The following is a 23,161-nucleotide window of genomic DNA, read 5'->3' as shown; positions in this document are numbered from 1 at the left end:
ATTTGGTAGCAAATACCATAAGCTTTCGGAGCGCTGCCCCTTCGTCAGATGGAGTGGAAATCTGTTCTCCAACAGTGCACAGAGACACAGAAATCAAGTTACAGAATACAGAATATTCTGTAACTTGATTTCTGTGTCTCTGTGCACTGTTGGAGAACAGATTTCCACTCCATCTGACGAAGGGGCAGCGCTCCGAAAGCTTATGGTATTTGCTACCAAATAAACCAGTTGGACTTTAACCTGGTGTTGTGAGACTTCTTACAATTCCATTAGTTACAGACTCTTGTGTATTTGAGACTCCAAATACATGGGTTCCACTAATTCTGAGTTTAAGTAGACAACTGGGGAGGAGCAGATGTGAAACCCACTTCAGTAACCGCAGGCAAAGCAGCAGCAGTTGGGGGATCAGCAGCTGCGCTTAGCAATACTCCCACATGCAGCTGGAGTGCCCAGAACATTTGGCTAAGGGTCAGAAGAAAGGGTACAGAGGCAAAAGGTCAGAATTCTGCCCCTCTCAAAGTAACAGTGCCTGTGAAGGCTACTGTTCTCATGCAGGTGGGTTGCAGAAATCTTCTTCCTTTTGCAAGTGGAACTGAGGGCAGAAGGAGCTGAACAACATCTATTGCCTGAAGCAGTCAAGGTGACCGTGGCAATAAATTTCTTTGCATCTGCATCATTCCAGGGGTGAATGCTGACTTTTGCAGAATCTCCCAATCTCCCACAACTATATCACACTGGTGATGAATGCTTTGAATGCAAGGGCATTGGATGAAGAACACAAAGGTTTTTGAGGCCTCGACCAGTTTTTGCCCACTCTTTGTTATTGTGTATTGTATTGTTCTTGCAAGCAGAAGGAGGATCGCTGTTAGTTTCTCGATGAAGACTAAAAATCCAATCCATCCACTTGACTGAAGTCCCTCACCCCTGGTGCTATTCCTGCACCCCTTCTATGTCTTGACATTCTTCCCAAAGTGTGATGCCCAGAATTGAACACAAAACTATGGTTGAGGTTTTAGCATGGCATTTGTGCTTTTCTACTACATGCCTCTATTAATAAAATCAAATAACCCATGTGCTTTTATTTAACAGCCTTCTCATGTCATCTTGTCACTGACAAAGATTTGTCGATATACACCCCAGGGTCTCTCTAGCCCCTTTATAATAGAACCATTTAGTTTGTATTGCTTGCCTCATTCTTTCGCTTAACACTTCCCTGAGTTAAATTTCAGTTGCCTTGTGCCTGCCCCTGTCATCAGTCTGTTTAATGCCCTCCTGAAGTCTGTTACTATTCTCACCATATCCTGTGTACCCAAGTCCAGGGCATTAATATACATGAACAGTGCTCCCAATAATGACCTGGAGATCACCTCCCCCCAGCCTGGGAAACAACTGTTCACCATTGTTCTTTCCCTTAGCCAGTTTTGTATGTGTGCTGTCACTGCCCCTTCAAACCCATGGCTTTGATTTTGCATAAAACATCTGTATATAATATTTTGTCGAACCCACTTTGAAAGTCGATTGATTGCACTACCCCCATCAACCCACTCTTGTTATTTTATTGAATAATTCAATCAAGTTAGTTAAATATGGTGCGTCATTAACAAATTGGTGCTGACTCTCCTTTATTCACCCATACATTTCCAAATGTGAGTTAATTTTGTCATAAATAATTGACTCCAACAGTTTTCCCATGACTGACATTAAGCTGGGGAGGTCTTGTGGCACAATGGCTAGTGTCTCTGCCTCTGGACTAGAAGCCCCAGGTTTAAGTCTCACTTAAGGACTTGATGCCCATGGAAGGTGTGTTCATAATGTGGCCAAACAGTTTGATTATCAGCCTGTAAATCTTTCCAATACACTTGATGATAGGTGGTAAGAGCAGGAGAGTTTCCCGTTCGACACACTGCAGTAGATGATATCAAACTACTGCAGTACTTTACCAAGCATAATCATGGACCAATGCAATGGTTGTCCATGGTCACCGATGCCCTCTTATGGTACGGTACCTGAAGGAGTAGGAGGACATTAAGCTAACCAGCATGTAGCTGCCATCCAATGACCCTCTACTAGATAAGGATGTAGCATTTGATATCCTCTTGTCCCTCACATCACTTCCATGTCCAAAGAGAATTGTGCCCAGAGCCTTTGCAATTTCCAAACTTACCTCCTTCAGTAACCCAGGGTACATCCCATCCAGACCAGATGACTGACGTACGTTGAGGGCTACCAGTCAATATTTTAAGTTCTTCTTTATTTTTTGATGTTATCCAATATCACAGCTGCCTCTCCCTTTGTGGCTACATTGGTAAATCCTCTTCTTCAGTGAAGACTGATGGAAAGTATTCATTTAGTACCTAAGCCATGTCCTCTGCTCCCTCAAGGTTTCCTCTTTGGTTCCTAATTGGCCCCACCCTCCTTACGATCATCCTTTTAATGTTTAAATGTTTAGAATAAAAAACCTTTTCAATTCCCTTTGTGTTATCCACCATTCTATTCTCATCTTTTCTCTTTGCCCTTCTTATTCCCTTTATTGTTTATTTTCAGCTTGTTTCTCTATCATTACTCAGCATAAAGCTTCTTTCACTGGTTTGTTTTAATATCAATATCTTTATCATCCAGGAAGCTCTAGCTCTTGATGCCCTTCTTTTCCCCCTTTTTAGGAATGTGTCTGCTCTGCACCCAAATGACCTTCTCTCTGAAGGCCTCCCGATTACTTTATTGTCTACTGATATTTGATTCCAGCCCACCTGGACCAGATCCCCTTTTCAATTCATGGAAGTTAACATTCCTCCAGTTAAGTATTAACTGGTTATCTGCTGGATTGTCCCTTCTCATTTTCTACAATTATTCTAAACCTGATTATATTATGATCACACTTCCCAAATGCTTCCCTAATGAAACACAATCCACTTGCCCCACTTTGTTGCCTCAAACTAGATCCAGCATTGCTTTTTCATTGGGTTGGAGGCCCAGGTATTTCATCTCTTTGTACTTTGCACTGTCATGATCCCAGTCTATCTTAGGATGACTGAAGTTACCCATTATCACTACTCTGTTGTTCTTGCAAACTTCTGTAATTTGCCTGCAAGTGTGCCCTGCCAATACAGAGAGTGCTTTCACCTGCACTCTCCTGTACCCACATCTCCCCCTTGGCAGATTCCAGCCACTTTGCCAATCTAAAGGGCCTCTCCACCTTCATTGGAATCAGGATTGACAATTCATCACCTCTCCTGAAATGAGCAAAAACAGGTTGAGAAAAATTAGGATGCAGTGAGTGGATCATAAGGTGCAATAACTTCACTAGACTTCACTGTAGAATAGGTTACGCAAGGAGTACTTTAGGGCTGAGTCAGGGTGCTGTCTGTGTATATGAAGAGTAACAAAAGGATTCTGTGAGACATTCCTCTGCAGAGTTTTCCTTTTTGCCTTCCAATGCAGAGGGCTACGAAAGAGATTACATAAAGTCATGGCTGCCAGCTGTTAATTGCAAAGTACTCACCTTGCCAGCTCTCAACAGATAATTGAAGCACCACTTGCACTGTATCCAGGTCCTGATGATGGTTCTTTGGCTGCTGATCTTTTTAGGTACCTACAGCTATACCTACTTGGACATGCAAGCTGGCCTCCTCCTCTGAAAACCACATCTGCCCCCATGACCTCACTCTCCACAATCTAACTTAGAGTAATGACGGTGAAGCAGGGTGTAGCCATCCCCATCTGTCCTCCATGTTCTGCACACTGCTGAAAAACATCACCTCAGTTCTCTCGATGCAGTGACTGCAATGGCTACCTGTGGCCCTTTAAATCTTGCATATTCGGGTGCGCTGCTGACTTGATGACCCTCTTGCCATCGTAATTGAAGTTTTCATTATCAGAATTACCATTATGCAGGTCTTGGTTGAGTTAGCCAGTACTACCCGTATAAGTGTTGGTGGAATATGGATATTGGTCTGTGATATCGGCACAACTAAAGCAGAAGAAGAGCCTACAGGTAAGCTGTTAATTTTTAGTCTCCCAGAGGGTTGGACTGGAAGGCCTGCTAATCAAGCATGTGGCCTGCTGATATGACAATGGTCCCGATGTCCAAAAGGAAATTTAGTGGGGGAAAATTCAGCTCTGGGTTTCAATATTTAAATGAATGGTAATCCATATAAGTAAGACACAACATGATTCCTGTCTATTTATGATAGGACATGTAAAAGAAAATTCCCGTGTTATAAATCTCTTAAAGGATACACACATTTTATGTAAAAACAAGTATTTAAATACTTACAGTGCTGTTCTTTGTTCTCTTTGTTTATATTCTGTTTTTGTTGTTCCTTTAAACATGTTATTCTTTATAGAACCTGTAGGAAAGATTTAGTTTGAAAAGAGCGGAATGAGTACAATTACCAGAAAGTCAAATGTAAGTGAAGCATTTCACAAAACCTCAGCAGGACCAGAAGAGCTTAAAAAAGGGACATATCAAAGGGTTCTCATGGAGGCTCTGTGAGTGACAAGGAATCAAAGTACAAGCTGCTGAGTCCCATGGCAGTTGCCAAATCAATTTAAAATGAATGATGTGGCTTGATTTTACAGCATGTCAAATACAGTATTTTATGGTTCAAGTGGTAAAAGATGAAATAAGGCATCTCCAGGCATAAGAACCAAATTTCCCCATCTATTATTGTGCTACCAATCATATGTGCAGGCCTTAGTATACCCTACCTAACAATGAATAAGAAAAATAGCTGGCAGAGGCTGAGGTTCAGCAAGGAGTCAGCTGACCTTCCTTCAAGGTGCTAACACCATAAGAACAATGTGGTCAATAGAAAGCTCACCTATAGAATAGGGATCCTCTGCAGTATCAGTCAATGTCTTGACCACAGATGCATCAAACAGCTAACTGACCCATCAATCAGCACAACCATCACTTCTTTTGACTGAATATCAGAATCGCAGAATCTTTAAAATACCGAAAGAGGCCTTATGAACCATCAAGTCTGCACTGATTCTCTGAAAGAGCATACTACCTAATCCCAATCGCCTGCCTTATCCCTGTAACCTTCCACATTCTTTCTTTTCAAATAGCAATCCAATTCCATTTTGAATATCTTGATCAAAGTTGCCTCTACCTCCCTCTTGGGAAGTTCATTCCAGACTCCAACCACCCTCTGGATGAAACAAAAAATTCTTCACATCACTTCTATTCCTTTTATCCATCATTTTGAATCTGTGCCCTCTCGTCCTTGATATACTCTTGAGACCATAAGACCATAAGACATAGGAGCAGAATTAGGCCACTCGGCCCATCGAGTTTGCTCTGCCATTCAATCATGGCTGATATTTTCTCATCCCCATTCTCCTGCCTTTTCCCCATAATCCCTGATCCCCTTAATAATCAAGAACCTATCTATCTCTGTCTTAAAGACAATCAATGACTTGGCCTCCACAGCTTTCTGTGGCAAAGAGTTCCACAAATTCATCACTCTCTGGCTGAAGAAATTCCTCCTCATTTAAAGGATCGTCCCTTTAGCCTGAGGTTGTGCCCTCTGGTTCTAGTTTTTCCCACTAGTGGAAACATCCTCTTCACGTCCACTCTATCCAGGCCTCATAGTACAGTGTCCTGTAAGTTTCAATAAGATCCCCCCTCATCCTTCTAAACTCCGAGTACAGATCCAGAGTCCTCAACCGTTCCTCATTCCAGGGATCATTCTTGTGAACCTCCTCTGGATCCTTTCCAAGGCCAGCAGATCCTTCCTTAGATACGGGGCCCAAAACTGCTCACAATACTCCAAATGAGGTCTGACCAGAGCCTTATACAGCCCCAGAGGTACATTCCTGCTCTTGTATTCTAGCCCTCTTGACATGAATGCTAACATTGCATTTGCCTTCCTAACTGTCGACTGAACCTGCACTTTAATCTTAAGAGAATCTTGAACAAGGACTCCCAGGTCCCTTTGTGCTTCTGATTTCCTAAGCATTTCCCCATTTAGAAAATAGTCTTTGCCTCCATTCCTCCTTCCAAAGTGCATAACCTCACACTTTTCCACATTGTATTCCATCTGCCACTTCTTTTCCCACTCTTCTAAGCTGTCCAAGTCCTTCTGTAGCCCCCTTGCTTCCTCAATACTACCTGTCCCTCTACATATCTTTGTATCATCTGCAAAGTTAGCAACAGTGCCTTCAGACCCTTCTTCCAAATCGTTAATGTATATTGTGAAAAGTTGTGGTCCCAGCACCGACCCCTGAGGCACACCACTAGTCACCGGCTGCCATCCTGAAAAATACCCTTTTATCCCCACTCACTGCCTTCTGCCAGTCAGCCAATCCTCTATCCATGCCAGGATCTTACCCTTAACACCATGGGCTCTTAACTTATTTAAGTTTCCTATCTGGCACCTTGTCAAAGGCCTTTTGGAAATCTAAATAAATCACGTCCACTGGTTCTCCTTTATCTAACTTCCTTGTTACGTTCTCAAAGAACTCTTAACAGATTTGTCAGACATGATCTCCCCTTGACGAAGCTGTGCTGACTCAGTCCTATATTATCATGCACTTCCAAGTACTACACGATCCCATCTTTATTAATGGATTCTAAAATCTTGCCAATGACCGAAGTCAGGCTAACCGGCCTATAATTTCCCGACTGCTGCCTCCCTCCCTTCTTAAACAGCGGTGTTACGCTCGCTACTTTCTAGTCCTCTGGGACCCTCCCCACCTCCAGTGATTCCTGAAAGATCACCACCAGTGGCTCCATCATTTCCTCAGCTATCTCTTTTAGAGGTGAGAGGGGACAGTTTCTCACAATATAGCCCGTGCACACCCCTCAGGATCTTGAATACCCCTATCAAGTTTCCTCTCAACCTTCTTTTCTCAAGGAAAACAGTCCCAGCCTCTCCAATCCTTTTGCTATGGTTCTTTATCCCTGGAATCATTCTTGTGAATCTCCTCTGTACTCTCTCCAATACATTCACATTGTTGCTCAAGTATGGAGCATAGAACTGGATGCACTACTCCAGGTGAGGTCTAACTAATGTCTTATGCAAGTTCAACATGACCCCTTTGAACTCAATACCCCACTAATAAAACCTAGGATACCATATGTTTTATTAACTGCTCTTTCAACATGCTCTGCCACCTTCAATGACTTATGCATATACACCAAGGGTCCTTTGTTTCTGCACCTTCCTAAGAGTTTCTCCCTTTGTTTTAATCTTTCTCTCCACATTCTTCCTGCCAAAATGAATCACCTCACACTTCTCTGTATTAGAAGCCATAGAAGCCCTACAGTGCAGAAAGAGGCCATTTGGCCCATCGAGTCTGCCCCGACCACAATCCCACCCAGGCCCTACCCCCTTATCCCTACATATTTACCCACTAATCCCTCTTACCTACGCATCTCAGGACACTATGGGGCAATTTTAGCATGGCCAATCAACCTAACCCGCACATCTTTGGACTGTGGGAGGAAACCAGAGCACCCGGAGGAAACCCACGCAGACACGAGGAGAATGTGCAAACTCCACACAGATAGTGACCCAAGCCAGGAATCGAACCCAGGTCCCTGGAGCTGTGAAGCAGCAGTGCTAATCACTGTGCTACCGTGCCGCCCACTGCACCTGCCACTTGAATACTTATTCCAGATAAAAAGTATATGTCCTTTTGGAGTCCAAGACTATCCTCATCACAGCTGACAAATGCTTCCAATCTTTGTATCATCTGCAAATTTTTAAATCATGCCCTGCATACCACAGTCTAGGCCATTAATATATATCAAGAAGAGCAAGGGTCCCAACACTGAACCCTGGGCAACTCCACAACAAACCTTCCCCCAATCTCAAAAATAATGATTTATTACTACTCGGTTTCCTGTCACTCAGCCAATTTCATATCCGAGTGCCTACTTTTCCTTTTATTCCATGAGCTAGAATTTTGCTTACAAGTCTGTTGTGTGGCACTGTAACAACTACTTTTTGCAAATCCATATACACCACATCAGTGGCACTGTCCTTATCAACCTTCTATGTTACCACTTCAAAGAACTCCAGCAAGTTTGTTAAACACGACTTTCCCGTAATGAAGCCATGCTGACTTTCCTTCGTTATTCTGCATCTGTCTAAATGCCCATTAATTTTATCCTAAACTATAGTATCCAACTGTTTCCCTACCACTGAAATCAAACTGACTGGACTGAATTGCCAGCATTATCCTTGCACCCCTTTTTGAAGAAGGGTGTAACTTTTGCAATTCTTCAGTCCTCCAGCGCCACCCTGTGTCTAAGGAAGTCTTGAAGATTATCACCAGTGCCTTTGAAGTTTCCACTCTCACATTCCTCATATCAGAAGTATGGCATGGCTGCAGAATTTCAATGCGATGCTGCTTTCCATGTGCAGGCAGTAATTGATAGTCATCAATTGGCCATCTGGACAGCAAACTCCTGCTCTTCCTCTGCCACTGTCATTTTATTCTCCTTACCTGTGCACATCAATCTCACCCGATGTGAGCTTTCTAAGCTTACACATTGCATCCTGTAGGATCTATGAGGCTGTGTTGCTTCAAATGTTGGTGAGAGAGGCATAGGTTGCCATAAGATGTTGTCTTTTCAAAGCCACAAGCAATAGTTACAGTAGCAATAAAGGAACAAATGTTAAAATATTTGCTTCAGAACATACATCAACAGAGCAAGATACTGCAAAGCCAAGTTTATGAATCCCAGCAGCATGAACTAGTAATTACATTTAATGGATGGAGAAGTTGTAGAATACACACCAACGATTTCTGGATTTCTGCACCTGATAGGCAAGGCTTCCCATGAAAGCTCTTGAACTCTAAAATCAATCCTTGTATGATACTCTTTTGTGATTTTATGTGGGTCTAAGTAAGAATAGAGAGAAATGACAGAAGCAGAATGGCATTAATCATAAGCTAAAAAAAGCCAATAGCTTCATTTTCATTTATCGCTTCAGGATGACCTCCTCCAAGAGAGTTATGGTTTTGTAATCGCTGAGTCCAACTCCAAATAGGTCTTGCAGTCTGTGTGCTTGTGCAAAATGAAAAATAGTTTCAATGTAGTAAAGGCGTATGTACACATTGACTGGCATGTGCTACCCTGTCGCTCTTCCTATGTTTTAGTAACTTCCAAAAAAGATGTAGCTAGGTGGTGTTCCAGCGGTTTCATATGCAAAGTCCATTGAGGGTATCAGTGTGTCAAAGCTTTAGGTTGTGAATCTGTTAGAATAAAAGTCCTCTTGGAGTACAGAAATTAATGGTCAGTAATAAAATCAGGTAAACAAATAGTCGTTTGGTAGTACAGTACTAGAGTATTGTTGACAAAAAAATGGCAAAGGTTTTTGTCTCGTACTTGTCAGGATACTTCACAAGACTACCAATATAAGGGGAAAACAACTATTTATACTATATGAGAAGAAAGTGCTGATTAGCTAGCAAGTGCACTCTGATTAGTAGAAGTGTTGCCATGGAAAATACACCAGGTGACTGACAATTAACTGCCGAGCATTGTTTGAAATTTAAACTAGGCAGTTTGACCCTGATTGGTTAATGCATTGCCCTGAGGAATGAATCAGTGAACAGTCAACGCTTTGTCTGTTTAGCTGAAACAGGCACAATGTGTATACCTGTCTTACTGTCCTCAATATGTACACACATTGCACCTGTTTCAACTAAACAAAATAAGTGACATACATTCACTGACTCATTTCTTAGGGCAATGCCTTGTCCAATCAAGGTCAGACTGCCTGGTTTAAATTTCAAACTGTGCTTAGCAGTTAACTGTCATCACCTGGTGCATTCTCTATGACAACGGCCCTACCAATCAAAGTGTACCACTAATCAGAGTCTACCTACCAACCAAGCAGCACTTCTCATACAAATTATTGTTTTCTCCTTACATTGGTATTCTTGCAAAGTGTCCTGATAAGTGCAGAATGTAAAGCTTCAACCTGTCTCTTTTTCAGCAATAATAAAAACACGATAGGATTGTGTAATGGCTTAGCACAATGAGTCAGTAATAAATGTACATAAACAGTTAACGCCTTATGACATACTTACATGTGCCCTGGGGGATGGTAGCATAATGGTAATATTACTAGACTAGTAACCAAGAGGCCTGAACTGATACTTCAGAGACATGAGTTTGAATCCCACCTCTGAAGCTCGGAAATTTAAATTCAATTAATTAATAAAAATCTGGAATAAAATGCTCGTTAATAGTGATCATGAACCTACCTTAGATTTACACTTGCTTAATAGCACCCATTTCTAGAGATGCATGAGACAGACGAACTGGATTACCATATAAACCCATCTGGTCTGTCGCAGAACTACCTCATTGCAGTAAAATATAAAATGTCTGAACTATTTTGAAAAGTGTTTTGATATTTTCCCTTCACACTGTTTACCTGAACTAAAGAATTGTCTTGGCATTGTGACTCACTGATGCAATAGATTGTCATTTAAATTGAGTTATCACTGTGAGTCAATGTCTTCATTTTAACAGAGATTTTCATAATGTTGCCCAGAAAGCCACTGGGGATGAGGGCCAATGAATATAAATCATAATAGGGTAAAGTTTCGAGCAGCAGCCAGAGGGGAGTGAGCCTATATTCTCAGTACAATTGCCCAAATATGATCCCCTTTGATTCTAAAGGATTGTCCTTCATTTTCCATTGCAGTCAACTGCAAGCTTCAATTTCTCTTGGCATTAGGAGTTTGCCAAAAGATGAAGCAGGAAATCTAGTATAAGATCAGCTCTAAAAACATTTCATTCCTTGATTCGACGGATGGAGTCTCTTAAATATATGTGGCTCCACAAAGGCACAGATACTTTTTTCAGTCTTTCACAAGACTTTAAGATTGCATGGGGTAAAAGAAGCAGCTGGAGAAAGTTATGAATGGCAACATGAAGATGCAAGCAGCAAACAGAGCTTGTCACCAAAACATGGACAGGACTAAAGCACCCTGCCTGATGGCTGGTGCAGGACAACTCATGCTGCAAGAAGATTGCCTCCTTTGGTACTTCAGGAAACCCTGCACAAAAAATGGCCTACATCAATTCTGGCAGCAAGGTATGAGCACCTACAAGATCAGGAACAGATGTGGAAGACAATAGCATGCGAAAGACCTCTTAAACGCAATTAATTTTTTGCTGTCTGTACAAACCATTTTTATAATTGAAATATTACATATGTAGTGTCACAACTCAAACTGGCATCCCATTTCAAAGTATTCACTTCGGTTGATTGGTTTAATTAACCATACTGATTGGCACAACTGTGGTGTAATCTCGGACTTTTGGCTAAGATCAAGTGTCAGATCAAGCCTAAGATAGGGTACAACGCCTTTTCTTCTCAGCTTGGTCCTTGCATGTCTCTCTTGTAGGAATCATGAATTGGATTGAATTTGAATTTGAATTGGTTTTTGGAGCAAACACGGAGATGGATTCAGGTTTGCCCAGTCCACTCCGCATTGGCTTTGTAACTTTAAGAATGGAATAAAAACCAGCTTCATTCACTAAATAAGAAAGAAACTTTACAATCAATCACCATCAATGCTACAAAATAAAAGAAACCAAAACTATTTATTTTCAATATATCTTTCACAGAACAGCAAGTACCAGCCAAATAATTGATGCAAAAAAATTCAATCTGGCTTCAGCTATCAATCCGATTTTTGACCTATGTAGAAACATATTAGCATAAATAAGATTTATTAAAGGTTTTAAAAATAAAATAATCTACATATCTACAACAATATTTCCTTGTAGTGATCTATTGCTCTTTCAATAATTTGGGTTCAAGTTTCAGTTATTTCATGATGGTTCATTTAATGAGATGGGATCATTTGCTTTCTCTGACTATCTCGTGTGAATCTTGTTCTTGTTTCTCTCCAGTTGCCTAATCTAGCGTGGATTTTTTGAAAAATCTCAACTTTCATTATTTTAGTAGCTACTTTTTAACTGCATTTGCAACTTTATTTTCATTTACATACTGAATTTTAATGCTCTATACATAGATACCCTGTCTGACCCTGTGCTATGCAATTGCATGTGGCCTTATCTCCCCCTACATCCATTCAGGTTCGTTTGAAACAAAGGAAGCACATTTCATATTATATAACTATATAATGGTTGGAGGGCGGGTGGTGGGGTAAGAAGGTCGATTTTGTGCCTATGTGCCCCTCTGTCGCTGCAAAGTGGCAGAGGGAGGGACCCCCAACAGACTTCATCAGTATTTACTGTTGAGAAAAGCATGGATGTTAGGGAACTTGGAGAAATAAGTAGTGATGTCTTGAGGAGTGTACACATTACAGAGAAAGAGGTGCTAGAAGTCTTCAGGCGCATCAAGGTAGATAAATCCCGGAACCTGATTAAGTGTATCCCAGGACATTGTGGGAGGCTAGGGAGGAAATTGCGGGTCCCCGAGCAGAGATATTTGAATCATCAATATGAGGTGAGGTGCCTGAAGATTGGAGGGTGGCAAATGTTGTGCCTTTGTTTAAAAAGGGCTGCCGGGAAAAGCCTGGGATCTACAGGCCGGTGAGCCTCACATCTGTGGTGGGTATGTTGTTGGAAGGTATTTTGGGAGACAGGATCTACAGGCATTTAGAGACACAAGGACTGATTAGGGATAGTCAGTGTGGCTTTGTGAGTAGAAAATCATGTCTCTCAAATTTGATTGAGTTTTTTGAAGGGTAACCAAGAAGGTAGATGAGGGCAGTGCAGTTGATGTTGTCTACATGGGCTTTAGCAAGGCCTTTGACAAGATACCGCATGGTAGGTTGTTGCATAAGGTTAAATCTCATGGGATCCAGGGTGAGGTACCTAAATGGATACAAAATTAGCTTCATGACAGAAGCCAGAGGGTGGTTATAGAGGGTTGACTTTCAAACAGGAGGCCTGTGACCAGCGGTGTGCCTCAGGGATCAGTGCTGGGTCCACTGTTATTTGTCATTTATATTAATGATTTGGATGAGAATATAGGAGGCATGCTTAGTAAGTTTGCAGATGACACCAAGATTGGTGGCATAGTGGATAGTGAAGAAAGTTATCCCCGATTGCAACAGGATCTTGGTCAATTGGGCCAGTGGGCTGACGAATGGCAGATGGAGTTTCATTTAGATAAATGCGAGGTGATGCATTTTGGTAGATTGAACCAGGGCAGGACTTACTCAGTTAATGGTAGGGAGTTGGGGAGAATAACAGAGCAAATAGATCTAGGGGTACATGTTCATAGCTCATTGAAAGTGGAGTCACAGGTGGACAAAGTGGTGAAGAAAGCATTCAGCATGCTTGGTTTCATTGGTCAGAACATTGAATACAGGAGTTGGGATGTTTTGTTGAAGTTGTACAAGACATTGGTAAGGCCACACTTGGAATACTGTGTACAGTTCTGGTCACCCTATTATAGAAAGGATATTATTAAACTAGAAAGTGTGCAGAAAAGATTTACTAGGATGCTACCAGGACTTGATGGTTTGAGTTATAAGGAGAGGCTGGATAGACTGGGATTTTTTTCTCAGGAGCGTAGAAGGCTGAGGGGTGATCTTATAGAGGCCTATAAAATAATGAGGGGCATAGATCAGCTAGATAGTCAATATTTTTTCCCAAAGGTAGGGGAGTCTAAAACTAGAGGGCATAGGTTTGGGGTGAGAGGGGAGAGATACAAAAGTGTCCAGAGGGGCAATTTTTTCACACAGAGGGTGGTGAGTGTCTGGAACAAGCTGCCAGAGATAGTAGTAGAGGCGGGTACAATTTTGTCTTTTAAAAAGCATTTAGACAGTTACATGGGTAAGATGGGTATAGAGGGATATGGGCCAAATGCGGGCAATTGGGATTAGCTTAGGGGTTTAAAAAAAAAAGATGGCATGAACAAGTTGGGCCGAAGGGCCTGTTTTCATGCTGTAAACCTCTACGACTCTATGACCTAGGGGTTGGGTGGGCTCAGGCTGGGGGGGGTGGATTATGGGGAATGGATTGACATCAGAACTCTTTCCTGGGATGGGGGTCTCATGGCTGGACTGTCCCTTCCAGCCTTGGGAAAAGTGGAGATCACTCTTGGCATTGTGATCTTAGGCTGGCACCACTCCCCTTGCCACCCTGTCTGTGTCATTGCGGCAGTGACACCCTGGTTGTGTCACCTTGGCAGTGACAGCCTGGCAGTGACACCCTGGCAGTGAAACCCTGGTTGTATCACTGCCAGAGTGCCAGGAGTCAGTGAAAGGTTGGCCCTGCTACGCAGGAGAGGCCTCAAGGGGCTCCATATCGGATTGTCTCTATTGTGGGGACTGAATGAGGCCTCTGGTTGAAGTAAGGGAGGGGTGCTGGGGGTGGGGGCATCAGGTCACCTGTTCTTTTATTGGTGGGGGGGGCTGAGAGGATGCCCCTCTGTGGTGAGAGGTTGGGAGTGCACCCCTTGTTAGCAAGGGGTCGCCATTTCTGTAGTAGGGGATGTGAGGTGGGGCCCTATCAAGGAATACTAAAGGGCGCCCGATCTCTGTGAAGCTGGACTTCCGGCATGTTTTATATTTTGCGTACATTTACATTGTAAATGTGGTTGAATTCCACCTGACAGGTGCTGCCAGCACCAATGGGAAACATTCCAGTTTACCTGTTGGCGGGAGCACTTCGGAAAAAAAAAAATTGCACCCAATGTCTTTTGAATGATCTGATATAATTCTTTGCTTCTTGAGTTCTCTGCCAAAGACAGGTCTGATTGACAGCTCCATGACCTCCACCATGAGTTAACAAGGAGGCAGATCCCAAATCTGCCCCAGCTGAATGGGGATTGATGCTGTTGGCACCAAATTAAAACCAGCCATCCAGCCGACTGAGCTAACTGGCCAGTCCCACCCCCATTGTTGTCACAACATGCACTTTTACATGCATATTTTGGCCAGGAGCAATAGATAGTGATGGTAGAAGCTCCAACATTCTTTCCATCACATGGCTGGCCAGGAATCTTTCCCACTCTTACCACCTTCCATTGGCATATGTTGGAAGGCTATGTTCTGTTTGGCCGTGTTTTGAATGCACCTGCTTTGGCCATCAAATCCTGGAATGGGACTTGAACCTGGAGCTTCTGGCTCAGAGGTAGGGATGCTACCTACTCCACCACGAGATCACCCCCCCCGCCCCAACCTCTGATATATTTACCTGTCATTATAAAACACTTTACCCTTTAGCAGAACTTTTCATCTCTGATCAAATTGCCGAAATATCGACATTTTCTTTTATGGCTGTCGCCTTTTAAAGTTATTTTTGCTCTTGCAATTTCAAAAACTTCTTCATTTGTCTTATGGCCTGCACTTTGGAATTTGTAGCATCCAAATTTCAAAGGCCTCTGTTTTCTTCTTACTTATTGTCCAGGTTTCTGAGGTGTGCAGGATATTGGACAGAATGTATCACCTTCGAAGTTTTTTCCTTGTTACAAGCAGCATGTTGTCTGCTCTCTTTCACCTTTTTCCATTTGCTTTTTATTTCTTTTTCTGACATCAGTTTGCTCCATTTCCTCAATAATGAGATATTCGTATTTGCTTTTTACTTTGACAGTGAATGCCTCTCTGATGTTCTCATCGTTCAATGTATCAAGGTCTAAATGGTCACCTTTTTTTGGTGTTTTAAATTTCATCTTAATTTTATCCACAGGGAGACAATGATCTCTGAATTTATACTGTGCCAGGATATGTGTGAATGTTCTTCATACTGTTCCTAAAATGTTGTTTCACCATCACATAATCTATTTGATTTCTATGCGCATCACCTGGACTTCTCCAAGTGTACAGTCTTTTTAGTTGCTTAAAATATATGTTTGCAAACATCAGATCATTTTCTTGACAAAATTTTACCAATCTCGCTCGTCTTTCATTTCTCAGTGTAAGGCTATTTTGACTGACATGCATTGACATTCATTCATCAACTTTATCATTTAGCATATCAATGTTCTATCAATAAGCCTATTTTTCACAAATTATGCCTGAAGCAGGACATATTGTAATGGTAAACAGAAATAAAATGTAGATGAGACTACCAAGTCAGTAATCAGACTTTTCTGAGGTTGTTCGATAATTTTGCTATTCCCCTACTGGACAATACTTCCCCATAAATTCAGGGTTACGTTTGTTTAATTTTCCTAGATTATACATAAACCATTTCTATGAGAACATGACAAATTTACTTTTCAATGCTGCAGAATCAATGGGGGGGATTCACCACCCTTATCAGACAGCCGGTGGGAATTCCGATGGCCTACTGATTGGGGCGTCAGCTAAAAGTTGGGATTTCTGACATAACTTTCTGAAGGCTTTCGGGATTCACCCGACCCAACCCATCCTGCTGGCCTCAATCGGGTTGCTGCCTGAATATCTTCATTTTAATATCATTAGTGGGATTGACCCCAGATGCAGCAGCCAGGTGATATTCACCCACTCTCAGTGCCGGAAGTCAATTTGGTATTACATTTGAAAAGTGGGGACCTGGAGGCAAGGCATCTGACAGGGAGTAGGAGGTAAGTGGTCATTTTCAAACTTATTTGTCTTGCTTGGCGGTGGGGGGGGCATGTCTGTCTCAGGGGCAACTGGGGTTTGAGTTGAAGGGAAGGGAGCAACCTTGGGGGGTACCCCCAGGACGAAGAAATCTTGCCTGACTACTTCCATTGATTCTTTGAAGTATTGCAGCTAACTCGATCCAGATCAGTTTCAGCCACCTGAATATTAAAAGTATTGTTTTCTCTCTGTGTCCTATCTCAGCTCTGACCTTATGGCTCCATGGAAACCATGCACCAAGGATATCTGGACCTGTTAACTACTCACAGTCTGGCATAGTCCTGTCCTCATCCAGAAACCCCGAACTCAAGCCAGCCCTCTCTTAACTCTCCTCACACACAAAAAGTGTCACCAACCCCAGGACCTCTCTCCCTTGGAACATCCTTCATTCACAGTCTCACACCAGATGAGGGGGGGGAGAATCAGAAAGGTGAGAGGGTGGCATGGTGGCACAGTGGTAGGGTGGGCACGGTGGCACATTGGTTAGCATTGTTGCCTCACAGCACCAGGGACCTGGATTCAATTCTGGCCTTGGGTCACTGTCTGTGTGCAGTTTGCATGTTCTGTCTGTGTCTGCGTGGGTTTCCTCCAGGTGCTCCGGTTTCCTCCCACAGTCCAAAGATGTGCATGTTAGGCGGATTGACCATGATAAGTTGCCCCTTAGTATCAGGGGGATTAACAGGATAGATACATGGGATTGCAGGGATAGGGCCTGGGTGGGATGGTCATCAGTGCAGACTTGCCAAATGGCCTCCTTCTGCACTGTTGGGTTTCTATGATTCTTCTATGATTCTATGAGTGCACACAAGAATTAGGTGCCCCAGTAGCAGGTGAATGAAGTGCTGCCATGTAGCCCATATCAAGGAAACAGCCTCATCACTGAGACACACAGGGGATGCTCCATAAAGGATGATGCTCTCTGCCATTGGATACCAGCTGCTCCCTCATGTCTCATCCTTATCCCACTGGATGACATTAACACTCTCGGAACTTTGCTGAATCTCTCAAAAATTCTCGATTGAAATTCACATTTGAACCAGTGATTGTATCATTCTGCAATACAGCTTCCCCCAGAGGCTCACATCTCTCACTGACAGGAACCTTCAGTCTTCACCACTTTCAGCACGTTAACAAGCATTCCATAAGTGATGTGAAGGGAGGGATGATGGGGGGTCAGAGGCCATGAGGCAAGACTTGATTTGATTTATTATTGTCACATGTATTAGTATATAGTGACAAGTATGGTTTCTGGCACGCTATACGGACAAAGCAAATTGTACATAGAGAAGGAAAGGAGAGAGTGCAGAATGTAGTGTTACAGTCATAGCTAGGGTGTAGAGAAAGATCAACTTCAGAAGAGGGGACAAGAGACAAAGACCTCACCATGCAAGCTGGATGATGTAGACAACTGCTGCAGTAATGCATCACTGTGCGGGGGGAATGTTGAGGGTTGGCCAACCTCCAGCTGCTGCACCACATAAGGATGAAGGAGGATGTTAGAGTGAAAAGATGGATAACATTGCTAACTGTCTCTATCTCTCTTTTCTATGTCCTCACAGACTGAGGATGGATTTTGGATTGGAGTCATTCCATATCGCAAGGTTACTGATCATTGGCACCGAGGCATACAGGAGTTGCAAGTGTGCCAGGTGCAGCCCAGGCATGATCTTGCACCACAGGAGCTGGACCTGGATGATCAGGCGCTGCTGCAGAGATTCAGGTCCGGCCACCCTTCAGGCCGTGGAGGAAGCAAGAAGACAGTGATACCATAGTCATGAGGCAACAGGAGGCACTGGCAATTTGAGGAGCTGATGGACGACATGTGCCACAGAAGACTACGCCAGCAAAAGGTGACAGTGCAACACCTGTGCCAGGTTCTCCATCACCTGGCACCGAGAAGAGGAGGATACCCATTCCCAGTGACTGTCACCCTCATTTTCTTTGCCACTGGATCTTTCCAGAGCTCGAGTGGGCACTTGTGCGGGATCTCACAGCCATCCATGCACTTGTGCATCCATCAGGATGATGACTTGCTATGAGGAAAGCTGTGATGCACCTCATCATAACGAGAGATCTGACTCCTGTCTGTCTCAAGACATTCCACTGACCTCCCTTCTCATTCCTGAGAGTGCGATGGGGGCACTTTTATCAATCCAGTGGGGGATGGGTGAATTGGGTTTTCTGCAGATTGCATGGTACAGTTCTGAGTTGGCATGTCTAACTCTGGCTCACATGGCCTTATATTTAAGAGTAAATCTGTAGGGCCTGTGGGATGGAGAGTGCTGGGCTGGAGACAGAAAAGCTGTCCACCCCCATCCCATCATCCCCCACTAATGAGGGTGACTGCACAAAGTGAAAGGTACTCATGCTTAAAGTGAAACAAGTTTTAATTATGCAAGTGTACATTTGGTGCCCCCTTCTCCATAACTAACACTTCTATACTTCATCTGTGCCAACTCAGTGCTCCTGCAACTTTTTAACTTCGAGGTCTCACGCTCCTTCTGAGTGTTCCCTCGGATTGCACATCGGAAGTGGAGGTGGCATACTGCTTTCCATGCCCTCTGGCCTGTAATGCCCTTGTCAAGCAGCCTCTGGAGGGCCTGGACCTGGAAGGACCTGGCCGACTTTCAGGTGTCATGGGTTCTTCCAGATTCCCACTAGATTCTGGTGTCAGGAGGGGGGATTCAGAAGGGCTAGTGAATGCCAGAGTGTCCTGGGTGGAAAGCACAGGGCTGAGCTCCAGTGCTTCATCCTCCCTCGGGGTGTCCAGTGGCTCCCAGGTCACTCCATAGGATGTTGGAGTCAGCTCCAGATGCCTCAGCCTCATCTGGCAATGCCAGTCCTGGAGGCTGTCCATAGTCTAAGGAATGTGGGCGATGCCCTCAGCTATGGTCTGGTGTGACTGGACCAAGCTCTGGAGTGCCACTCCAAGTCCATCTGGGCCTTTGACATGTCCGTGAGAAACCTGGACATGCTGTTTTGGCATTCAGCAATGGACAGCACAGAATGAGCAAGGCCTTGCACATTGTCAGACATTCCCCTGGCCCCAGGCTCTCCACTGCAGCCGCCACAGTGTTGGCTTGGGTTGCATACATTGCTGGCACCATCTCCTGTGAAAGAAGGCTTCTGGATCTCTCTAGCAGGCCTTGTATTTGCAGGAAGTTTCCGGACACACCCTCCTGAATAGCATGGCTTTGCTTCTGCATCTGTAGCTGTGCTGGGATGAGCTTTCCCAGTGGATCGACATCTGCCTTCGGAGCAGCTGGCTCCTGGGAGCCAGCAGTTCTCCGAATGCCAGCTCGCCTCCGCCCAATGTGCAGCAGCAGCTGTGTGGTGCTCACCAAAGGGTGCCCCAGAAGGCTGACCGCTGACATACCCCACTGAAGTGAGTGTAACTGGGCAGGTGGATGGTTCAGCCCAAAGGAGTGCCGAGAGTGCATTGTTGTCACTAGAGATATGGTCCGGGGTGCTCTAAGAGGTTGGACGGAGGGTGAGGGGGTAGTTATTTGCGCCAGTGTGACGTCCTGCTGGAGAGGTGGGAGGCATCCGGGATGGGGGTGGGGGGGGGGGGCGCGGTGGGGGTGGAACATGCATGTAGAAGCTACTAATGATATTGAAATCCAGTCAAATTCATGCCAGTAAGCTTCGTGCCCATTTTCACGCCAGTTCAGTTCAGTTTGGAGGGTGATTTGCCATTGTCACAAACTTCTTAAGGCTGCCACCAATTACATTTCGTGATCAGATCAGAGAAGGCATTTTGAGCCAGTACAATACATATTTTCTCTCCCCCTTTATTACAATATTTTTGGAATCTTCATAGAGTCATAGAGGTTTACAGCATGGAAACAGGCCCTTTCGCCCAGCCTTTATATGCCGCCCAGTTTTTACCATAAGCTAGTCCCAATTGCCCATGTTTGGCCCTTATCCCTCTTTACCAATCTTACCTATGTAACAGAGAGAGTACAGAGAGTATGACTAGAGATATTAAATTTATCTGTGCTGTATCTAACTTGCTATCAGGTAATTGATCTTTTATCACATTCAGGATTATTGGGGGGGATCTTACTGGCTCGCCATACCGATCGATCGGCAGGGCCTAATGCAGGGTGGGGGGAGGGGGGGCAGTGTCTGAGGGGGTGTGGCATAATGGGGAGGGGAAGAGGTATTAGTTGACTGGCCGGGCAACGATAGGTGGGGGGGATCGGCTGGGCGGCAAACGGGGCGAGGGGGTGGGGGTGGCCAGTGGGATATATACTACACTGGGAGATCAGGGCATCTGTGCAATGGCACCCCTAAAGCTAAGCAGCCAGCCTCATGGGCGGGCTGAGACTCCACCCTTCCCCTACTGGCGAGATTCACATTACGACCTCTGTAATGCACAGAGCACTCTCAATTACCATGACTTACCTCGCTGAAAAAATGGGCAAGAAAACCTCCCATTTTCTTGCCTGTTTTACATTCAGAATTTTAAAAGAAAATTCCGCCCTATGACTCCAGTTGTGAGGCTGTGGTACTTTCCACTTTCAGTTTCCAGTCATAGTTCGCTATGTATCACAATTCCTGTCCTGTCTGCAACTAGTTCTTATTCCAGCCCCAAACTCCACATCATGTCCTGTTTTGTAACTACTACATATGAACTGTTTGAATAAGCCAATTTACTAACTTTACAGGAATTATCAGCACTAAACTTTTGATCCAAAAGTATCTGCCATATAAATTATATCAGTGTAAAATAGAACTTTCTCTATTCTCTCGTTGAAGTTTTCGGGTACATAATGTGAAACTTTTTTCCAACATGAAATCTAAGTATAATTTTCTACTGTCAATGCGTATACTTCATAGAGTTTTCTGTTTAAGAGGCATCCTGACAAATATATAAATAGGCAGGGAATAGAAGGATATAGACCGGAGAGACAAAAGGTCTTTAGTTTAGAAAGCATCATGTGTCGGTGCAGGCTTTGGTGGGCCAAAGGGCCTGTTTTTGTCCTGTTCTTTGTTCTTGTTCTACATTGGAATTCGTTGATGTCTATGAAAAATGTTAACAGGCATAAAAGTGAATTTCTATTGTGATTGATACAACTTTGATTCTACCCAAATGCAATTTTCTTCTTTTTATAATTCATGCCTTTTGCAGCAGAGAAAAATCACCTGGCCTCAGACACACAAACCATCAAAGCAATGAAAACAACTCAGAAAACAGCAAGACAACAGTCAGTGGAGCACGGGGACACGAAATAAATCGAAAGGATTTTCGCTCCCAGGCATTATAACCATCTTATGAACAGCTATGAAAAGGGGTTAATGTGGTAAAATGGGTCCAGATGTATCATCAGAAGAGAAATGTTTGTGATCAAATTCACTTCTAACTTAATTCCTAATTCTTGTGGTTATCAGCATCTTCTTGAAGCTCAAAGGTTTATATATTGCAGATTTGAAAGTTTGTAGGTTAAATGCAGTAAGTATTTAAAAGGAAACTGATGGGCTGCAATGAATTTCAATCCACACAAGCGCCTCTCATCTCTGCATCTCTGTAAGTAGGGAAATTGAATGATAGCTAAAGCATGGAAATGGCCTTTCCATGAAGTGGATTAGTATGTAAAAGAGAGAGAAAAGTCTCTTTCTAAATTACTATTTTGAAATAGTTTCCATTGCTAAAATTTTAATTTTTAAAACCATATTTGAAAAGATTTATTCTGCTACAAAGCATCATAATAGCTTGTGTTTATCTGTTCTGTCACATTTTATGCTGTTGCTTTCGACCGATTAAGCCATTTGAACAGTTAATAAAGTCTGGTGATGACTTCCTTCTTCTTTAATCCCTCTTTGTAGATTATTTTCTCTCAGTAACAGCACTAAGATAAAAATTACTTTTGTTGGGAATGTAGTATTGAACTACCTGAGTAAGCTTGCTAATTCATATTTTGAAACTTTACACCTATCACTCTCACTTATGTAGGAAAAGGGCAGTATCCCTCCTTATATTTCCTACCAAATGAATGGCAGGTCTGCTACTCAAACTTATGCTTTTAATCTAGAAGTCCAATGCAAGTTGATTTGCTGCTTACTTTTTTTTCACCTAAGGAAATGCATTGTCTCCCGAGGCAGTCCAGAGGAACTGTTGAATTCAACCTGCAGGAACGTGGGGTGATGAATCTACCTTCATTAGGCAATAGAGCACAGTGTAATGCAATCTATTGAGTGAACTAACATGCTGCAGAATAAGGATACCCTCTAATGTGAAGTTTAGAATTTAAGATTTAAAATGTTCTTTACTTCATGTTCTTTGAAACTCATCGGCCTACATTGGTCATTTTTGGTCGATTGCCTGCAATATCAATATAATATCATAGCATGGTACTTTATATCAGAGATATTGGGACTCCCACCCAGCAAAACAGCAGTTCTTGTAAATTAGTTAAAGGAATGTCATGAACTTTATAGGGGATCTCAACTTCATGGCAAGAAAAGCAGTCATTAATGTATTAGGTAAAATTTGCTAATTCAGAAAATGTCAGGTATGCTTTTGGGAAGGTCATGAGTTTGGTTCTAAGGGTTACTTCTCAGTTGAGCAATGAAGAATGTCGTATGGTACCAATGTGCTTTATCTTGGGGGAAAAGATCT

General features: G+C 43.2%; 1 protein-coding gene across 1 annotated transcript in view; it reads left to right on the top strand.

Moving 5' to 3' along the window:
* Positions 1 to 21,809, top strand: part of agbl4 (AGBL carboxypeptidase 4) — a 769,208-nt gene extending 747,399 nt beyond the window's left edge. The window contains exon 14 of the mRNA XM_078219206.1: positions 21,674 to 21,809. Within this exon, the coding sequence (XP_078075332.1) occupies positions 21,674 to 21,809 (136 nt within the window). The remainder of the gene's footprint in view (positions 1 to 21,673) is intronic.
* The last annotated feature ends 1,352 nt before the right edge of the window (positions 21,810 to 23,161 follow it).

Source organism: Mustelus asterias, chromosome 8 (genome assembly GCF_964213995.1).
Source record: "Mustelus asterias chromosome 8, sMusAst1.hap1.1, whole genome shotgun sequence".
Taxonomy (NCBI): Eukaryota; Metazoa; Chordata; class Chondrichthyes; order Carcharhiniformes; family Triakidae; genus Mustelus; species Mustelus asterias.
The sequence above is the reverse complement of the archived record's forward strand: the minus strand, read 5'-3'. Positions and strand labels throughout refer to the sequence as shown.